General features: G+C 43.0%; 1 protein-coding gene across 1 annotated transcript in view; it reads left to right on the top strand.

The window, feature by feature from the left end:
* Rpl12-ps2 (ribosomal protein L12, pseudogene 2) overlaps positions 1–4,226 on the top strand; it is an 852,478-nt gene extending 848,252 nt beyond the window's left edge. The window contains exon 2 of the mRNA XM_063282709.1: positions 3,461–4,226. Within this exon, the coding sequence (XP_063138779.1) occupies positions 3,759–4,085 (327 nt within the window). The 5' untranslated portion in view covers positions 3,461–3,758 and the 3' untranslated portion in view covers positions 4,086–4,226. The remainder of the gene's footprint in view (positions 1–3,460) is intronic.
* Positions 4,227–14,248: the final 10,022 nt, after the last annotated feature.

The raw sequence follows: 14,248 nt of genomic DNA, 5'->3' as shown, positions 1-14,248 counted from the left end.
CTAAAGGCATTATAGCCTTCAAGATATTAACACAGGACAGGGACTAAGTATTGAAATTGTGAACCCATTGGGGGCACATTTAGGATTCAAATCATAATATAGCTTTGAAAATGCTGCCACTAAAGTCATTTTAGTTGACATTGTACATACTGCACGCTATAAGAAAGAATGAAAGGTTTTTTTTTTCAGTTAACAAGAAATCCTTATCAAAAGTAGACTATACACACTCACAAATGATGGACAGCTGACAGAGGGCTGGGAGCCTGCAGTCTGAGTGCACGGGAGTCCAAGGCGAAATGGTCTCAAGTGGAGCAGCCTGGGCATCACAGTGAGGCCCTGTATGAAAATAAAACAACAAACGTGTAGGGTGAGAGCCTCAGATGTAAATCTACTCAGAGGTGAAAAGTTCATAGAAAGAAGTTTGACTAGGACTTTATCTGAATATTAAACTGAAAATATAAAGATATTTTTATCTGATTTGAAATAGTTTGGATTGTTATGGAAACTATAGACTAGTCTTCGGATTGAAACAAGTATCATTTTATTTAAGGGCACACAATTTTTCTTACAAAAATTAATACTATACAGAACATTCTTTACTTAACACACAAAAATATTCAAAGGTTTCAACAACTTTCCCTAGTTGTCTTTCGTTTTCTCTTCAAATAACTCTTCAACATGGATTATCTTAGTTTTTCCTTCTTGGGTTGTTAATGGATCCACCAGATAAACAAAGGTTCCAAATATTCTGTTAAAATAATTGACTTAATTTTTGAAAAAAATTTGAAAGACTTACATATGGATATTTATGACTTCCAATAGACACATTTGAGTGCCGATCAAGAAATTGTTTTATTTTAGAGTATCTTGGGCTTCCCTGATCCAGAATGGTTTAGTAGAGATGACTCCTCCTTGAGGAGGCCATTCCCATGCTTAGGTAGGTCTTACCTTCTGTGACTTCGGAGAAGTTCATACCCATTATCTCAGATACGTCCTGACTTTCTTTGGAGTGCCATTTTTTTTCTTACCTCATGTGTAAACCTATACTACAATTGGATTTTTAAAATTCTTCTAAGATGATAACCTTGGAACAAAGATTTTATAATACCTGTGCTCAGGTTAACTGCTAACTCTCAAAGAGTAGTGAAAAGGCCAAGAGATATGTCTTCTCCAGGAGCTGAGGCAGGAGGATGGTGAGTGTGATCATTGTTTTACAGTGTGATCCTCCCTCAAAAATAAACAATGACAGATACTGGAAATAAAAACCCAAGCCAAACCCAAAGCAGTGGGTTTTTATCTTGAACACCTAGAAATTACTTTAAGGATTCTAAAAATGATAGCACTGGGCCTGTACTTAGCTATTGGCTAGCATGCTCAAAGCCCTGAGTTTAAACCCTAGTAGAGGAAAAAAAAAATGAAATCTTGGGAAAGCAGTGGAAAAGATAATGGTAATTGCCTCCAAGCCTGATGATCTAAGTTCAATCTCCAGAACACATACTGTAGAAGAGAACTGAACCCTGCAAGCTGTCCTCTGACCTCCACACATGCACTGGGGCACACACAAGTGCATGCCCACCCATATACATACAAACACACACATAATTTTCCAGGGATGGAGCTGGGCCATCACTGGAGAGGAAATCCACAGGATGGAATGAACCATCACCATGTCAGCATGACCAGTGAAAGAAGTGGACAGATGAGAGAGAAGAGAATAGAGTGAAGGGAAGAGCGGCCGCTGGGGTACAGCCATCTGCTACCTTTCTCCTCTTCCCATTGTTTAGATGTTAATACCTAGATGGTAGAGGCTAGAGGACTGAAGGCAGCTCGCAGCGTATGTGCCTGGGTTTTTAACATTGAGAGGGCTCAGTCTCTGGGTGCTTGCCTCACTCATCTAAGTCCCTGGTTTCAGTCTGTAGCAACTTTATTTCAATAAAAAAGAAGGGAAAGGAAGAGAGGAGAGTCTGTCTTAACCAACGTTCTATTGCTGGGAGGGGACACCATGCCTACGGCATCTCTTCTAAAAGAGAGCATTTAGTTTGGGCTTGCTTATAGTTTCAGAGGCTTAGTCCATTGTCATGGAGCATGACGATACACAGGCAGACGTGGTACCGGAGAAGTCACTGAGGGTTCTACATCCAGATCACAGGCAGCAGGAAGAAAGAGACACTGGGCTTGGCTTGAGCTTTTGGAACCCCAAAGCCCACTCCCAGTGATGTCCTTCCTCCAGCAAGACCACACCTCCTAATTCTTTCAACTAGTGCTAAATCCTGGTGACTAAGCGCTCACAAATATGAGCCAATGGGGACCACTCTTCTTCAAATTGCCATAGGGTCTTTTAATTATTTCTGTTGCTGTGGTAAAAAATACCATGACCAAAAACAACTTAAGGGAGAAAGAACTCATTTTGGCTTATGGTTCTATAAAGAGAGTTCAAAATGGTGGGGAGGCATGGCAGCAGGGTGTGGGCAGGAGCAGGAAGTTGACCAGTCACGTTTTTCAACTGTACACAGGAAGCAGAAAATGAGAGTAGAAGTGAGGCAAGGCTCTAAACCCTCAAAGCACATCCCTGGCGACATCCCATTGCCTCCTGAACGGCACCACCAACTGGGGATCTGATGTTCAAGTTCGTGAGCCTATGGGATACATTTCTCAAACCACAACCAGGAGGTGAGAGGCTTCCGTGAGGTACAAGGCTTCACTGAAATCAGTGTGTTACAGAAGAGCTAAAAAGGCCAGAGTTGGACCCAAAAAATAGCAAATTGGTGCTTTTATGGCTATTTCTACATTTCAAATGGAAAAAAGATAAACATTTATGTTTTCCTTTGTTGTGTTTTGCATATGAGACACTAGGTCAACTTAAGAGAAATGTAGTTATACCTGCTCAAAATGTTTGTGAACCCCCAAAAGACCACTAATGACCCGATTCTGATGCCATCTGTCTTAGTTAGGGTTTTATTGTTGTGAACCTACACCACGATCAATGCAAGGTTTATTTTTTTTTTTTCCTTTTTCTTTTTTTCGGAGCTGGGGACCGAACCCAGGGCCTTGCGCTTCCTAGGCAAGCGCTCTACCACTGAGCTAAATCCCCAACCCCTCAATGCAAGGTTTATAAAAGACAGTATTTACTTGGGACTGCCTTACAGGTTCATAGTTTCAGTCCATTATCATCAAGGCGGGAACATTGCAGCATCCAGGCAGGCATGGTGCAGGAGGGGCTGAGTCCTACATCTCCATCCAAAGGAAACCAGGAACAGACTGAGCATCCTCAGGCAGCTAGGAGGAGGATCTCCAAACCCACCCCCACAGTGACACACCACACCCTGGGCCAAGCATACGTAAACCATCACATTCTGCTCTCTGGCCTCCATAGGCTTGTTCAAACATGAGTCTATGGAGGCATACTTAAACTTAGTATAATAAAAACGTACATTTAGTTCAACTTTCAAAGTCCCCATAGTCTATAGCAGTATCAACAATGTTAAAAGTCTCAAGTTCACTTTTCGGCTTTCGGTTCGGAGGAGGCAACGGTGCAACTTTCTTCGGTCGTCCCGAATCCGGGTTCATCCGACACCAGCCACTCCACCATGCCGCCCAAGTTCGACCCCAACGAGATCAAAGTCGTGTACTTGAGGTGCACCGGAGGCGAGGTCGGCGCCACATCCGCCTTGGCCCCTTAGATCGGTCCTCTGGGTCTGTCTCCCAAAAAAGTTGGTGATGACATCGCCAAGGCTACCGGTGACTGGAAAGGCCTCAGGATGACAGTGAAACTGACCATCCAGAACAGACAGGCCCAGATTGAGGTGATGCCCTCTGCCTCTGCCCTGATCATCAAAGCCCTCAAGGAGCCACCAAGAGACAGGAAGAAGCAGAAAAACATTAAACACAGTGCAAACATCACTTTTGATGAGATTGTCAACATTGCCCGGCAGATGAGACACCGGTCTTTGGCCAGAGAACTTTCTGGAACTATCAAGGAGATCCTGGGTACTGCACAGTCTGTGGGCTGCAATGTGGACGGCCGCCACCCTCATGACATCATAGATGACATCAACAGCGGTGCGGTGGAGTGCCCAGCTAGTTAAGCAACGAGAAGGGGTTGGGGATTTAGCTCAGTGGTAGAGCGCTTGCCAAGCCCAAGGCCCTGGGTTCGGTCCCCAGCTCCGAAAAATAAAGAAGCAACAAGAAAATATTTAAATAAAAGACTATCTGATAAAAAAAAAAAAGTCTCAAGTTCAAAGTCTCTGCTGAGATCCATCTAATCACTTAACTGTAATCCCCAAATTAAGACAGGCAGCCAGCTGGGCACACTCCAAACTCTGCCATCTCCACGTCTGATATCAAAGTGGTCTTCAGATCTTTAACTCCTTTTTCACTTTTGTAGACTGTAACAAGCTTCCTTCTCCTGAGCTTGTTCCACTTCCTGTTAGCAGCTTTCCTCAGCAGATAGCCCAGCCCGTGGCTTGTTTCAATGTCTTGGATCCACCAATGATCCTCCAAAGAGCTGACTCCACTTCTCCAGCTCTGCCCTCTGTAACGCTCAGGTTGATCCACTCCACTGCCTCAGCTGTTCTTGGTGATCATCCCCATGGGACTGGCATCTCCATTACACTGGGGTCTTCCGTTGCAACTAGGCTTCACCAGTAGCCTTTCACAGGCTTTCTTCATGGTGCCAAGCTTCAGCTGCTTTGCATGACTCCTTCAGTCCTGGACCATCAATTGCAACTGAGGCTGCACCTTCATCAGTGGCCTCCCACGGCCTCTCACAGTGCCCAGCCTCAGCTGCTCTTCATGACCCCTTCATGCCTTCAAAGCCAGTACCACTTGGGGGACTCTTACACATTACCAAGTACAGCTGCAGCATGAGGTACAATCTTGGCTATCTCTGGAACACAGCTTCTCTGTGCTCTCAGAAAACATTTCTCAGAAGATTTCACCTCAGTGATACTGATCTCTTTCTTATCTCCAGCTAACCAGCATCAATTATCCCAGTAGTCTTCTCCTCCTCCTCTTGAATATAAAGCCAGAGACACTGAAGATGCTGAGTTCTGTTGCTCCCAGGACCTGGAACATGGCCCCCTTGTCTATTACATTATCACTAGCTTCCTCTTTTTTAACTCCTTCACTGCCTAAGCTTGGCTGTCCTGGATCTTGCTCTGTAGATTGACCTTGAATTTAGAGATCTGCATGCCTGTCTCTTGGGATTAAAGGTGTGTACCACCACACCTGGATTTAAGTTTTTCTTCACCTAGATTGCTCTGTTCTAGGCTGGCCTTGAACCCAGAGATCTGCTTGTCTTTGTCTCCTAGGATTAGAGGTTTGTACTAAGTTGCCTGGAGCTTAGCTGGGTGGGATCTTATCCCAAGGTCATTACTTCCTTAATTCGATTTAATATCCTTGAACACAGGATTCAGCTCCATTTCACTTCCTGGTGTCCCTTTAATACTTGAAACATATATTTTGTGGTTTTCTTTTCCTTTTTTTTTTTCTTTTTTTTTCTTTTTTTTTTTTTTTTTTTTTTTCGCAGCTGGGGACCGAACCCAGGGCCTTGCGCTTCCTAGGTAAGCGCTCTACCACTGAGCTAAATCCCCAGCCCCTTCTTTTCCTTTTTTAACTTCTCTCTTTTCATTAAATTGTTCTTCATAAGAGTGAATTTTAGCAACCACACAACAGAATTTACACTGGGCTGTTTGAGACTTCCTTTTTCAAAGCAATTAATCTAAATCTCTTCACCTTAACCTCAGGCACACTCTTCGGACAATGGCAAAAAGCAGCCACATTTTTCTCCAAAATACCACAAAATCAGTCTTTAGGCCACATACTGAACCGTCTTGGGCCAGGTCGGAACAGTTCAAATTATCTCAGTAACAAAGTCTTCTGCATTCCTACTAAGGTAGCCCATTAAGCCCTATTTAAAACATTCCACTGTTTTCTAAATCAAAAATCCCAAAATCTACATTCTTCCAAACAAAAGCATGATCAGGCCTATCACAGCAATGCCCCACTCCTGGTACCAACTTCTGTCTTAGGGTTTTGTTGTTGTGAACAGACACCACGATCAGTGTAAGGTTTATAAAGGACAATATTTAATTGGGGCCAGCTTACAGGTTTAGAGGTTCAGTCCATTATCATCAAGGCAGGAGTCTGGCAGCATTGAAGCATCCAGGCAGGTGTGGTGCAGGAGGAGCTGAGTTCTACATCTTCACCCAAAGGAAGCCAGGAACAGTCTGAGCATCCCCAGGCAGCTAGGACTCCTCCAAGGCTACCCCCACAGTGACACACCTCCTCCAACGGGACCACACCTTCTAATAGTGCCGCTCCCTGGGTCAATCATATGGGACACCATCACACCATCTGTACTAGGGTCTTTTTATTCAAGCTTGAGCTTGGGCTCACCACTGACCCTGATGCAGCAGGACAGGAGCATGAAGCCCTGAGCCCTCAGCAGGACAAGATTTTATAGGAAGTGGTGAGCAAGTGAGGGGGTGTCCAGCTTGGTGAGGATCTGATTGGATGATTATTGTGATGAATGTTGTCCTTTAAGCTGACAGGTGGGTGCTATGTAACGAAAAACAATCACAGGTGGTCTGCAAATACTTCTGGAACTATCAGACTAATCTTGACAGGCTGTTGCTAGGAAGTAACTCTGGGGTATGAACACACTATGTCAAAGACAAACTACGTAATTCTTTCTAGAACTTGGGTGCGGCTTGGGTTCAGCTTGGGTTCAGCTGCAGGTTAAGTTCTCAGGCTCTTTTTCTTTTAAAATGGAGGCCAGTCCCAAGATGAAGTATGTTTGGCCTCTCAGTAGTATCTAGTAGCTTAAATATCTGATGTATCCTTTGTTCTATTTTTATATCTACTAATTGGCTTCTTTCATACAGGCATGGATTTTTGCTTCATAGTCAGACTTGTACTTTCCTTCCAAATGTAAGAGAAAGAAACTAAATCAGCTGCATGTGTTGTCTGTAATCCCAGCATTCAGGAGGCTAAGGAAGGAGGTTTGATGTAAACTCTAGACCATCCTGGATTACAGAGTGAGACTGTCTCTCAAACTACAGCAGAGCTAACAATAACAAAAAAGAATTAGCTAGTGGGGTTGGAGAGATGGCTTGGGGATTAAGAGCACCAACTGTTCCTCTAGAAGACCCTAGTTCAATTCCCAGTACCCACATGGAGTCTCACAACAGTCTGTTAACTTCAGTTCCAGGAGATTCAATTACTGCCGGTCTCTGTGGATACAAAGCACACGAATGGTGCATAAAGACATACGTGAGGGTAAAGAATCTATACACATAGACGGAGTGAGGAATGAACTAAAGTACCAACTTGCAAGCAGTATACTGCAGGGATGGGATGCTAGCCTTTAGTGTGTACTATGTGCATTAAATAAGAGACTTTGTGACTGCTGGGAAGAAGTATATACCTAAGGACAAAGGTGTACAACCAAGAGTGGCTCCATCGCATTCCCTGTGACCTACTGGGAGTCTTTTGCTTTCTACTGTCATGTTTTAAGAGGTCCAGTAGCAAGGTACTATTAAACTATAATCTATGGATGACAGATCAATGTGCTAGACTCTTGTGTCTGGGTACAGGTTAGCAAGGAAAGTTGTGATCATAGTTGTTGGGATCAATAGCCCCCAAAATGAACTGGGTTTATTAGTGTATAAATAGAAACCAAGCAAATTCTTGTAACCAGATAGCTCACTTGGGTGCCCCTGGGACTTCCTTGCCCAATTATAACTGAATGGGTACATTTAATAGCCTTTGGGTATGATGGCAAGATCCTGGTGTCTTTAGGAATGGAGACTTGAGTTGTAGCACCAGGCTGGGTCATCAACTCTTCCTGCAGAGCTGACAGCATTGAATATGGAGAAAGGAGGAAGAGAACAAAGTGTTGTGGTTTCAAGACAAACCACAGAAACAACAGAAATAAGAACTGTGGTTTGTGTCACTAATTTCTCTCTTCTAAGTTTTCACTTAGGGAGAGACATAGAGATGGGCATAGGAACCTCAGAAAGGACTACATACTAAAATGCATGCATGCATGTTTGATGTGTGATGGTAAAGCCCTACAGGTAAATTCTTAGTGATTGTTTGGTTTCAGATGGAATCCATGGAGAGGCCCCCAGTGAACTGACAGTGCCAGAGGTTTCTCTCAGAAACTGAATGCACTATCAACCCTCTGAACCTTCTCCTCAATCTCCCCTGGTTACATCCAATAAGACGCTAGAGCCAAGCCACTGTGGATCATCACGGCCACTCAATGGACAGTCATTACCTTGCAACTTGTACCAGCCTGAGATCATTCTCTTGGAACTGTACTGTAGTCTCCAGCTTTCAATGCCTAATCCTACTTTCCTTCTTTTTCCAGCTGTGCCACAGGTACATCCCTATGACTTCTTTCTCCTCTTCAATCTTTGTTCTTCCCTACTGCATATCTTACTCATCTAACTAGCATCTTGTTCCTGGTGGGTCTGAACTGACTGCTTGTTCTTTCCCACAAATACACCTTCCTTCCTTCCTTCCTCCTTCCCTCCTTTCTTTCTTTTTTCATTTAATGAGTAGTTTGAACACTGAAGATTGAGCAGGTCTTATGAATACAAGTATAGTTTCTGGTCAATTTAGTGTAATTGAATTCTCCCAAGGAACTTCAGGATACTTTAGATTCTATAAGAACCATAGCAGAGAAGCACCGGTCTGCCTTTGTCTACTTTGAGAAGGGCAAGAAAACCTTCAGGGTTTTCCTGGTTTACCTTTATGGTTCCTTCCTCTCTCCCAGTTAGCAGGAACTTTGTCTCCTGTATTAGGTTGCTGTGACAAAATACTCAACTCCCCCATCCCCTTCAAAAAAGGAAGGTTTTATTCTGCTCACAGTTCAAGAATACAGTGCACCATGGTAGGGAAGGATTCCCTGTGGGAAGCAGAGAGAGATGATAGCTGGTGTTGTTTTCCCTTTCCCCTTTTATTTAATCTGTAACTCCAGTCATGGAACAGTGAGGTCAACTTCAGGGTTGGTTTTCCTATCTTAGCTAATCAAGAAACTCACGAATAGACAGGTCCAGAGATTTGTCCTGTCCGTGATCCTAAGTCCTGTCAAGCTGACAATATTAAGCAACATATTCCCCAATGGCATTTTCAGAAGAATGGGAATTTCTGATACAAGCGATGCTTTTTTGACTTCAGTTGGTTGGGTGACGACAGAAGGACAGAATGCTATTGATTTACTCAATTGATGCCCAAACTGCGGTTTGACAGGAGTCACTCCCACTGAGGTCTTTTTCAGTAGAGGTTTCCTTTTAAGGAAGATACCTATAGGAGAGGTTCTTAATGTCTCACCAATGAAAACAGAGCCTCTGGTGAAAGGGGGAAGATGGAGATGAGTGTCTGGTGCTAAAAGCTTGGACTCTGCACAAAGGCCCTTGGTGACTTTTGATAAAAGGGGGAGGGTCTCTTCTACGTCGGCAGCTTGCTTTGGAGACAGTACAGGTAGTAAGCTGGCAGGAATTCAGAGGCAGATTCACAAGCAAGGATGAATCTCTCACCAGATTATGCTTGTCCTTTTAGGCAAACAGATGGAGACTTCTGGCAGGCTCTGTTTCTTCCTCGTGTCTTTAAACATAAACACAAAAAGTCTTGGAACCCAGGGGACATATTTCAGTGACTAGAGTGGCTGAAAAAGTTCTGCAGGAGTATCAACATAGACTGTTCCAGAGCCATCAAATTCCAAACATTTATCTCCATCTTATTAAAAAATCACTTGTTTTCTTTGTTACCTGCCCTCCTCTCCCAATTATTTTGTTTTGTTTGTGAGACGGGGCATCACTGTGTGGCCTAGGGTAGCTTCTGATCATAAGTGATCTCCCTTTCTGGACACCTAAGCAGCAGAGACTACAGGGTCTGCCATTATGCCTAGCTAAAAATTCTGCAATTACTGTCTATGACAGAGTCCATCAAGGTTCTTTCCTGATATAGACTGAAGGATCAGAGATAATGATAATTTGGCATCTGGCTAGTTAGCATTGAGTCAACAAGAGTAGAACTGTTTCATGGCTTTCATGGACTTCTCTACTCTAAAAGAGGAACCCACCATGGTGTTGTGGCTAGATCGCTTGCTTGGTTTGCACAGAACTCTGAATTCCATTCCCAGCATCACACAGACCAAGTGTGGTGACACACTCCTATAATCCCACGACTCTGCAGGTGGAAGCAGCAAGACTGATGGGAAAGATAGATTTTTGTATAAGAATCCTATGAAAACATTAGTGCTCAGAAGCTTGTCTCAGCCTGTAAAAGCACTTAGCATTAAGGGCTGACAACCTGAATCTGACCCCTGAATTCCACAGTAATAGGAAGAAAACAGACAACTTAAAGGTGTCCTCTGATGTCCACCATCTGTGTGCTATGGTACTCAGCCACCACCCCTCCCCCCACCCAACATGGGAAATAATAATGATAATGATGGTGATGATGATGATGGTGGTGGTGGTGGTGGTGATGGTGGTTGTTATTGCTATTGCTTGTTTGTTTGTTTGAGACAGGGTCTCTCTCTGCAGCCCTGGCTCTCCCAGAACTCACTATGTAGACCAGGCTACTCTCTAACTTACAGAGATCTGCCTACCTTTACCTCTCAAATGCTAGGATTAAAGAGGTATACCACCATGCCTGGCAGTAATAATAATAACAATTTTTAAATTGAAAAACAGCTAGATAAGAAACTTTGTTCTTTGCTGAAAGGTATAAGATACATTTAATTACAAAAAGAAAGTTTTATGTTGTATGAGAAAACGTCTATTTTCAGTAAGGGTTGCGGGGAGTAGGAGTGCTTGCAAGGCAAGTCGATGATTGAAAACCTAGATGTCTTTTCTTTGAAAATCATTAAACTTGTTTATTTTTGTTGATTCAACGTTAACTAGTCACACTGGTTTAACATCTACATGAACTCCCGTCTCTGCAGTCTGTATCTCAGAAGATCCATGACTGACACTGTCATGGATGGTAATCACAGAACTCTAGCTGGCATGGCTGAGACAGGAAGATCACTTGTGTGAAGGGGCTAGCCTAGGCCATGCAGTGGTGCCCCCATCTCAAAAACAAAACAAAACAAAACAAAAGAACTTGGGGCAGGGTCTGTTGTTATTGTTGCTCTTTTGTGGATCTTGGTTTTCTTATTCCTGTAAGAGGACTCTGAATAGCTTGCCTACCAGTTCTCACAGGGTCACCGCCAAAGGCATGTGCATGTGTACTCTGTATAATACCATATGCTATTTATTATCTATTATTGTTACAACAGCGGAACTTTTTAACTCTTAGTTACCAGGATTTGGAGATGAATTCAGTTGCATGGAAAAATTGTAACTTGCTATGGGTAAATACTATATGATGAATAAATCCTAGGGTTCTTTTTTTTTTTTTTTTTCGGAGCTGGGGACCGAACCCAGGGCCTTGCGCTTCCTAGGTAAGCGCTCTACCACTGAGCTAAATCCCCAGCCCATTTTTTTTTTTTTTTGGTTCTGAGCTGGGGACTGAACCCAGGGCCTTGCGCTTCCTAGGCAAGCGCTCTACCACTGAGCTAAATCCCCAACCCCCGGAGTCAGTGCTCTTAACCACTGGTTTTAAACCATGAATTGAGCTTTTACTCTTTATCAGAACTGGGACTAAGCCTAGAGCCCCACATACCCTAGGTAAATAAGTACTCCACCAGTAAACTTTATCCCTGGTCCATCAACAGTGGCCTAACTGGTGTCTGGAATGGTGTGAAGGAGCTAACACTGGTGCTTGTAAAAGCTTGGCAGCTGTCAACAGGAAAAATAAAGCCAGGGAAGAGAGGTGGCTTGAACAGCTGGTGGAACCAGACTCAGGGGAGGGAGGAGCTGAATGACATCACCGCCCCATGAATGTCTTACCAGGTGGTAAACCCTTCCAAGCTCAGCTTGAAAGATCGCTTCTGGCCTCCCACATAATAGGCACGCATAAAACTATGTATTTGCAGGTTACTCAGGAAGCCCAGGCTTCAACTCAGCTTGTAGTCAGCCTGGCCTTAAGACCCTATCCCCCATCCCCAAAGTATTTATTGACTGGATAGATAATCCCCACACCTTGAAATTCCCCTCCAATCACTGCTAAGTCATTCTCCAATCAGCCTCATTAGTAACTAATAATAACCATATCATTTGGGCTTCTGAGTGACTCAGTTTGTTATGTGGTGCATCCACACAGATAAATAAACAGAGAGAGGCATTATTTTTTAATTTTTATGTTAAGTACGTGATTTGGGGCTATTGTTTTAGCATCTTTTCATTCATTTCTAATGTTTTGGACAAAGTTATGATTATGCCATCCACAGATGTTGCTTAATTGAATTGTTCTTTTTTCATGAAAAATATTAGAAATACCTTTTAAAGAATGCAATATCATCTTCATTAAACACTACTTCAGATAGCTAACCAAACCATAATGGGCTACGTTCAATTGTTAGATATACTAGGTCATACTCTTCTTGTTACCTGATCCTCTCCAAAAAAAAAAAAAAGTAATAAAGAATACACAGTTTACATAAAGCACAAAGATAGGTAAAGATAATGGCAGGAAGCAGGCACAGTGGCTTTTACTTGTAATTCTAGCCCTTGGCAAGCTGAGGCAGGAGGATTATTCCAAGTTCCAGGCCTACCTGGGCCACAGAGTGAGATATTGTTTCCAAAAGCAGAAAACAACAAAAAGGTAACTGCTGTCTTCTCTTCCTGTGGCCCCAGCACTGCTGACGCAATCCGTAACGTCAGACGGGGACCGTACTGCCCATCCTCAGCAGCAAGATTACTGCCCTGGTCATCAAGCCATGAACACACTTACCAAGGACAGCAGTGTCCTGCATCTCAAGAGCAAACGCAGACACCGGTGGCTGCACCAGTTTGCTTAGGGCTAAGCTTAGTGTACACTGCATGTGTCACATGTTCAAAACATCAAGAAAAACATCTTGACGTTTAAGTAAAAATCAATCTCATTTTTACAGTCTTACGGACTCATATTTAAATTAGGACTCTTATGTAATCAAGTCTTTTTCTGCATTGCCTTTCTTCATTCAGTTGCTAGTGAGGACCCAGTAAGGAGAATGTTCTTCTTACTGATTCAGCAAGTACAGACATGGACCATGGTCTTTTAACAACACAGCTACCTCACGTTTTCTAACAGTTCACCTAAGCTGGAATCAACCACTCAAATCTAGTCAGTGAGTGAGACTTTCCTGAGCCAAAAAAAAAAAAAAAATGTCAGATGAATAGTTGGGACAGCAAGCCATTGGTCTAGCAGCCAGACACACTAAACAACCCTGTACAGAAATATGTTATCGAGCATGGGAAAACAAAGAGAAAATGAAGTCTTTTTCATAGGTACATCATTATCAAATTGTAGCAATTGCTGGACAGATGCCCTATACACTTTTAGACTACACGGATGAGTCTTGAAAGCAGAATGGGAAAGATCGTATTAGAATAATTTTGCATTCAACAGGGAGCTGATGCCTTCTCAGGGGAATGCCGTAAAAAAAATGTATGACAGTTCTAGCTCCCTAGCTGTCTGCAATATAGTCGAGGGAGCAGGAGATAATGAAGTTATGGCTGAAATATAATATATAGTAGTGTTCTCTCTAATTTTATGTCACTGGAATGAAAAAGAGAAGGACAGTGGAAATCTAGGGAGAGATGAGGAATCCAAGGAAAACATGACAATAGAGTTTAGAAGGCAGTTTCAAGTTGGATTTAAACATTGTAACAGAGGCTAGAGAGGCAGTTAAGAGACTGGCTATTCTTTATTAGATTATATAAAAAGCAAATTAAAAATTCTGGGAAGATGGCAAGTTGTTGAGAGAACTTAGGTGCTAGATTAATAGCTTTGACCTTTATTCCTCCCTTCAGGCAGTTGTTAAAAGGCTTCAGAGCCAAGGAATGACATCATGAAAATAAGAGGCCAGAGAAACCAGTTAGGAGGCTACTGGGAACATTTCGAGATAAGATTCTGTTGTGGAAGTGTAACAGGGAGGGCAGATTTGAGGAGGTCGGAAGAAAAAAATCAATAGGATAGCATTTACTCCTGATTAGATGAGAACGGATGGGGATGGTGTTGAGGACAGGATAACTCGAGAACAGCTTTATTAGGAAGGGTGTTGGGGGAGGGTTTGGTGATAGACTTCTGGTGGAAAGTAGAGAGTAAGATTTACATATCAGCAGGAGTGTACTCTCAGCTGATTATCATA

This window comes from Rattus norvegicus, chromosome 2 (assembly GCF_036323735.1).
Source record: "Rattus norvegicus strain BN/NHsdMcwi chromosome 2, GRCr8, whole genome shotgun sequence".
Lineage (NCBI taxonomy): Eukaryota > Metazoa > Chordata > Mammalia > Rodentia > Muridae > Rattus > Rattus norvegicus.
This window is presented reverse-complemented; position numbering and strand designations above follow the sequence as displayed.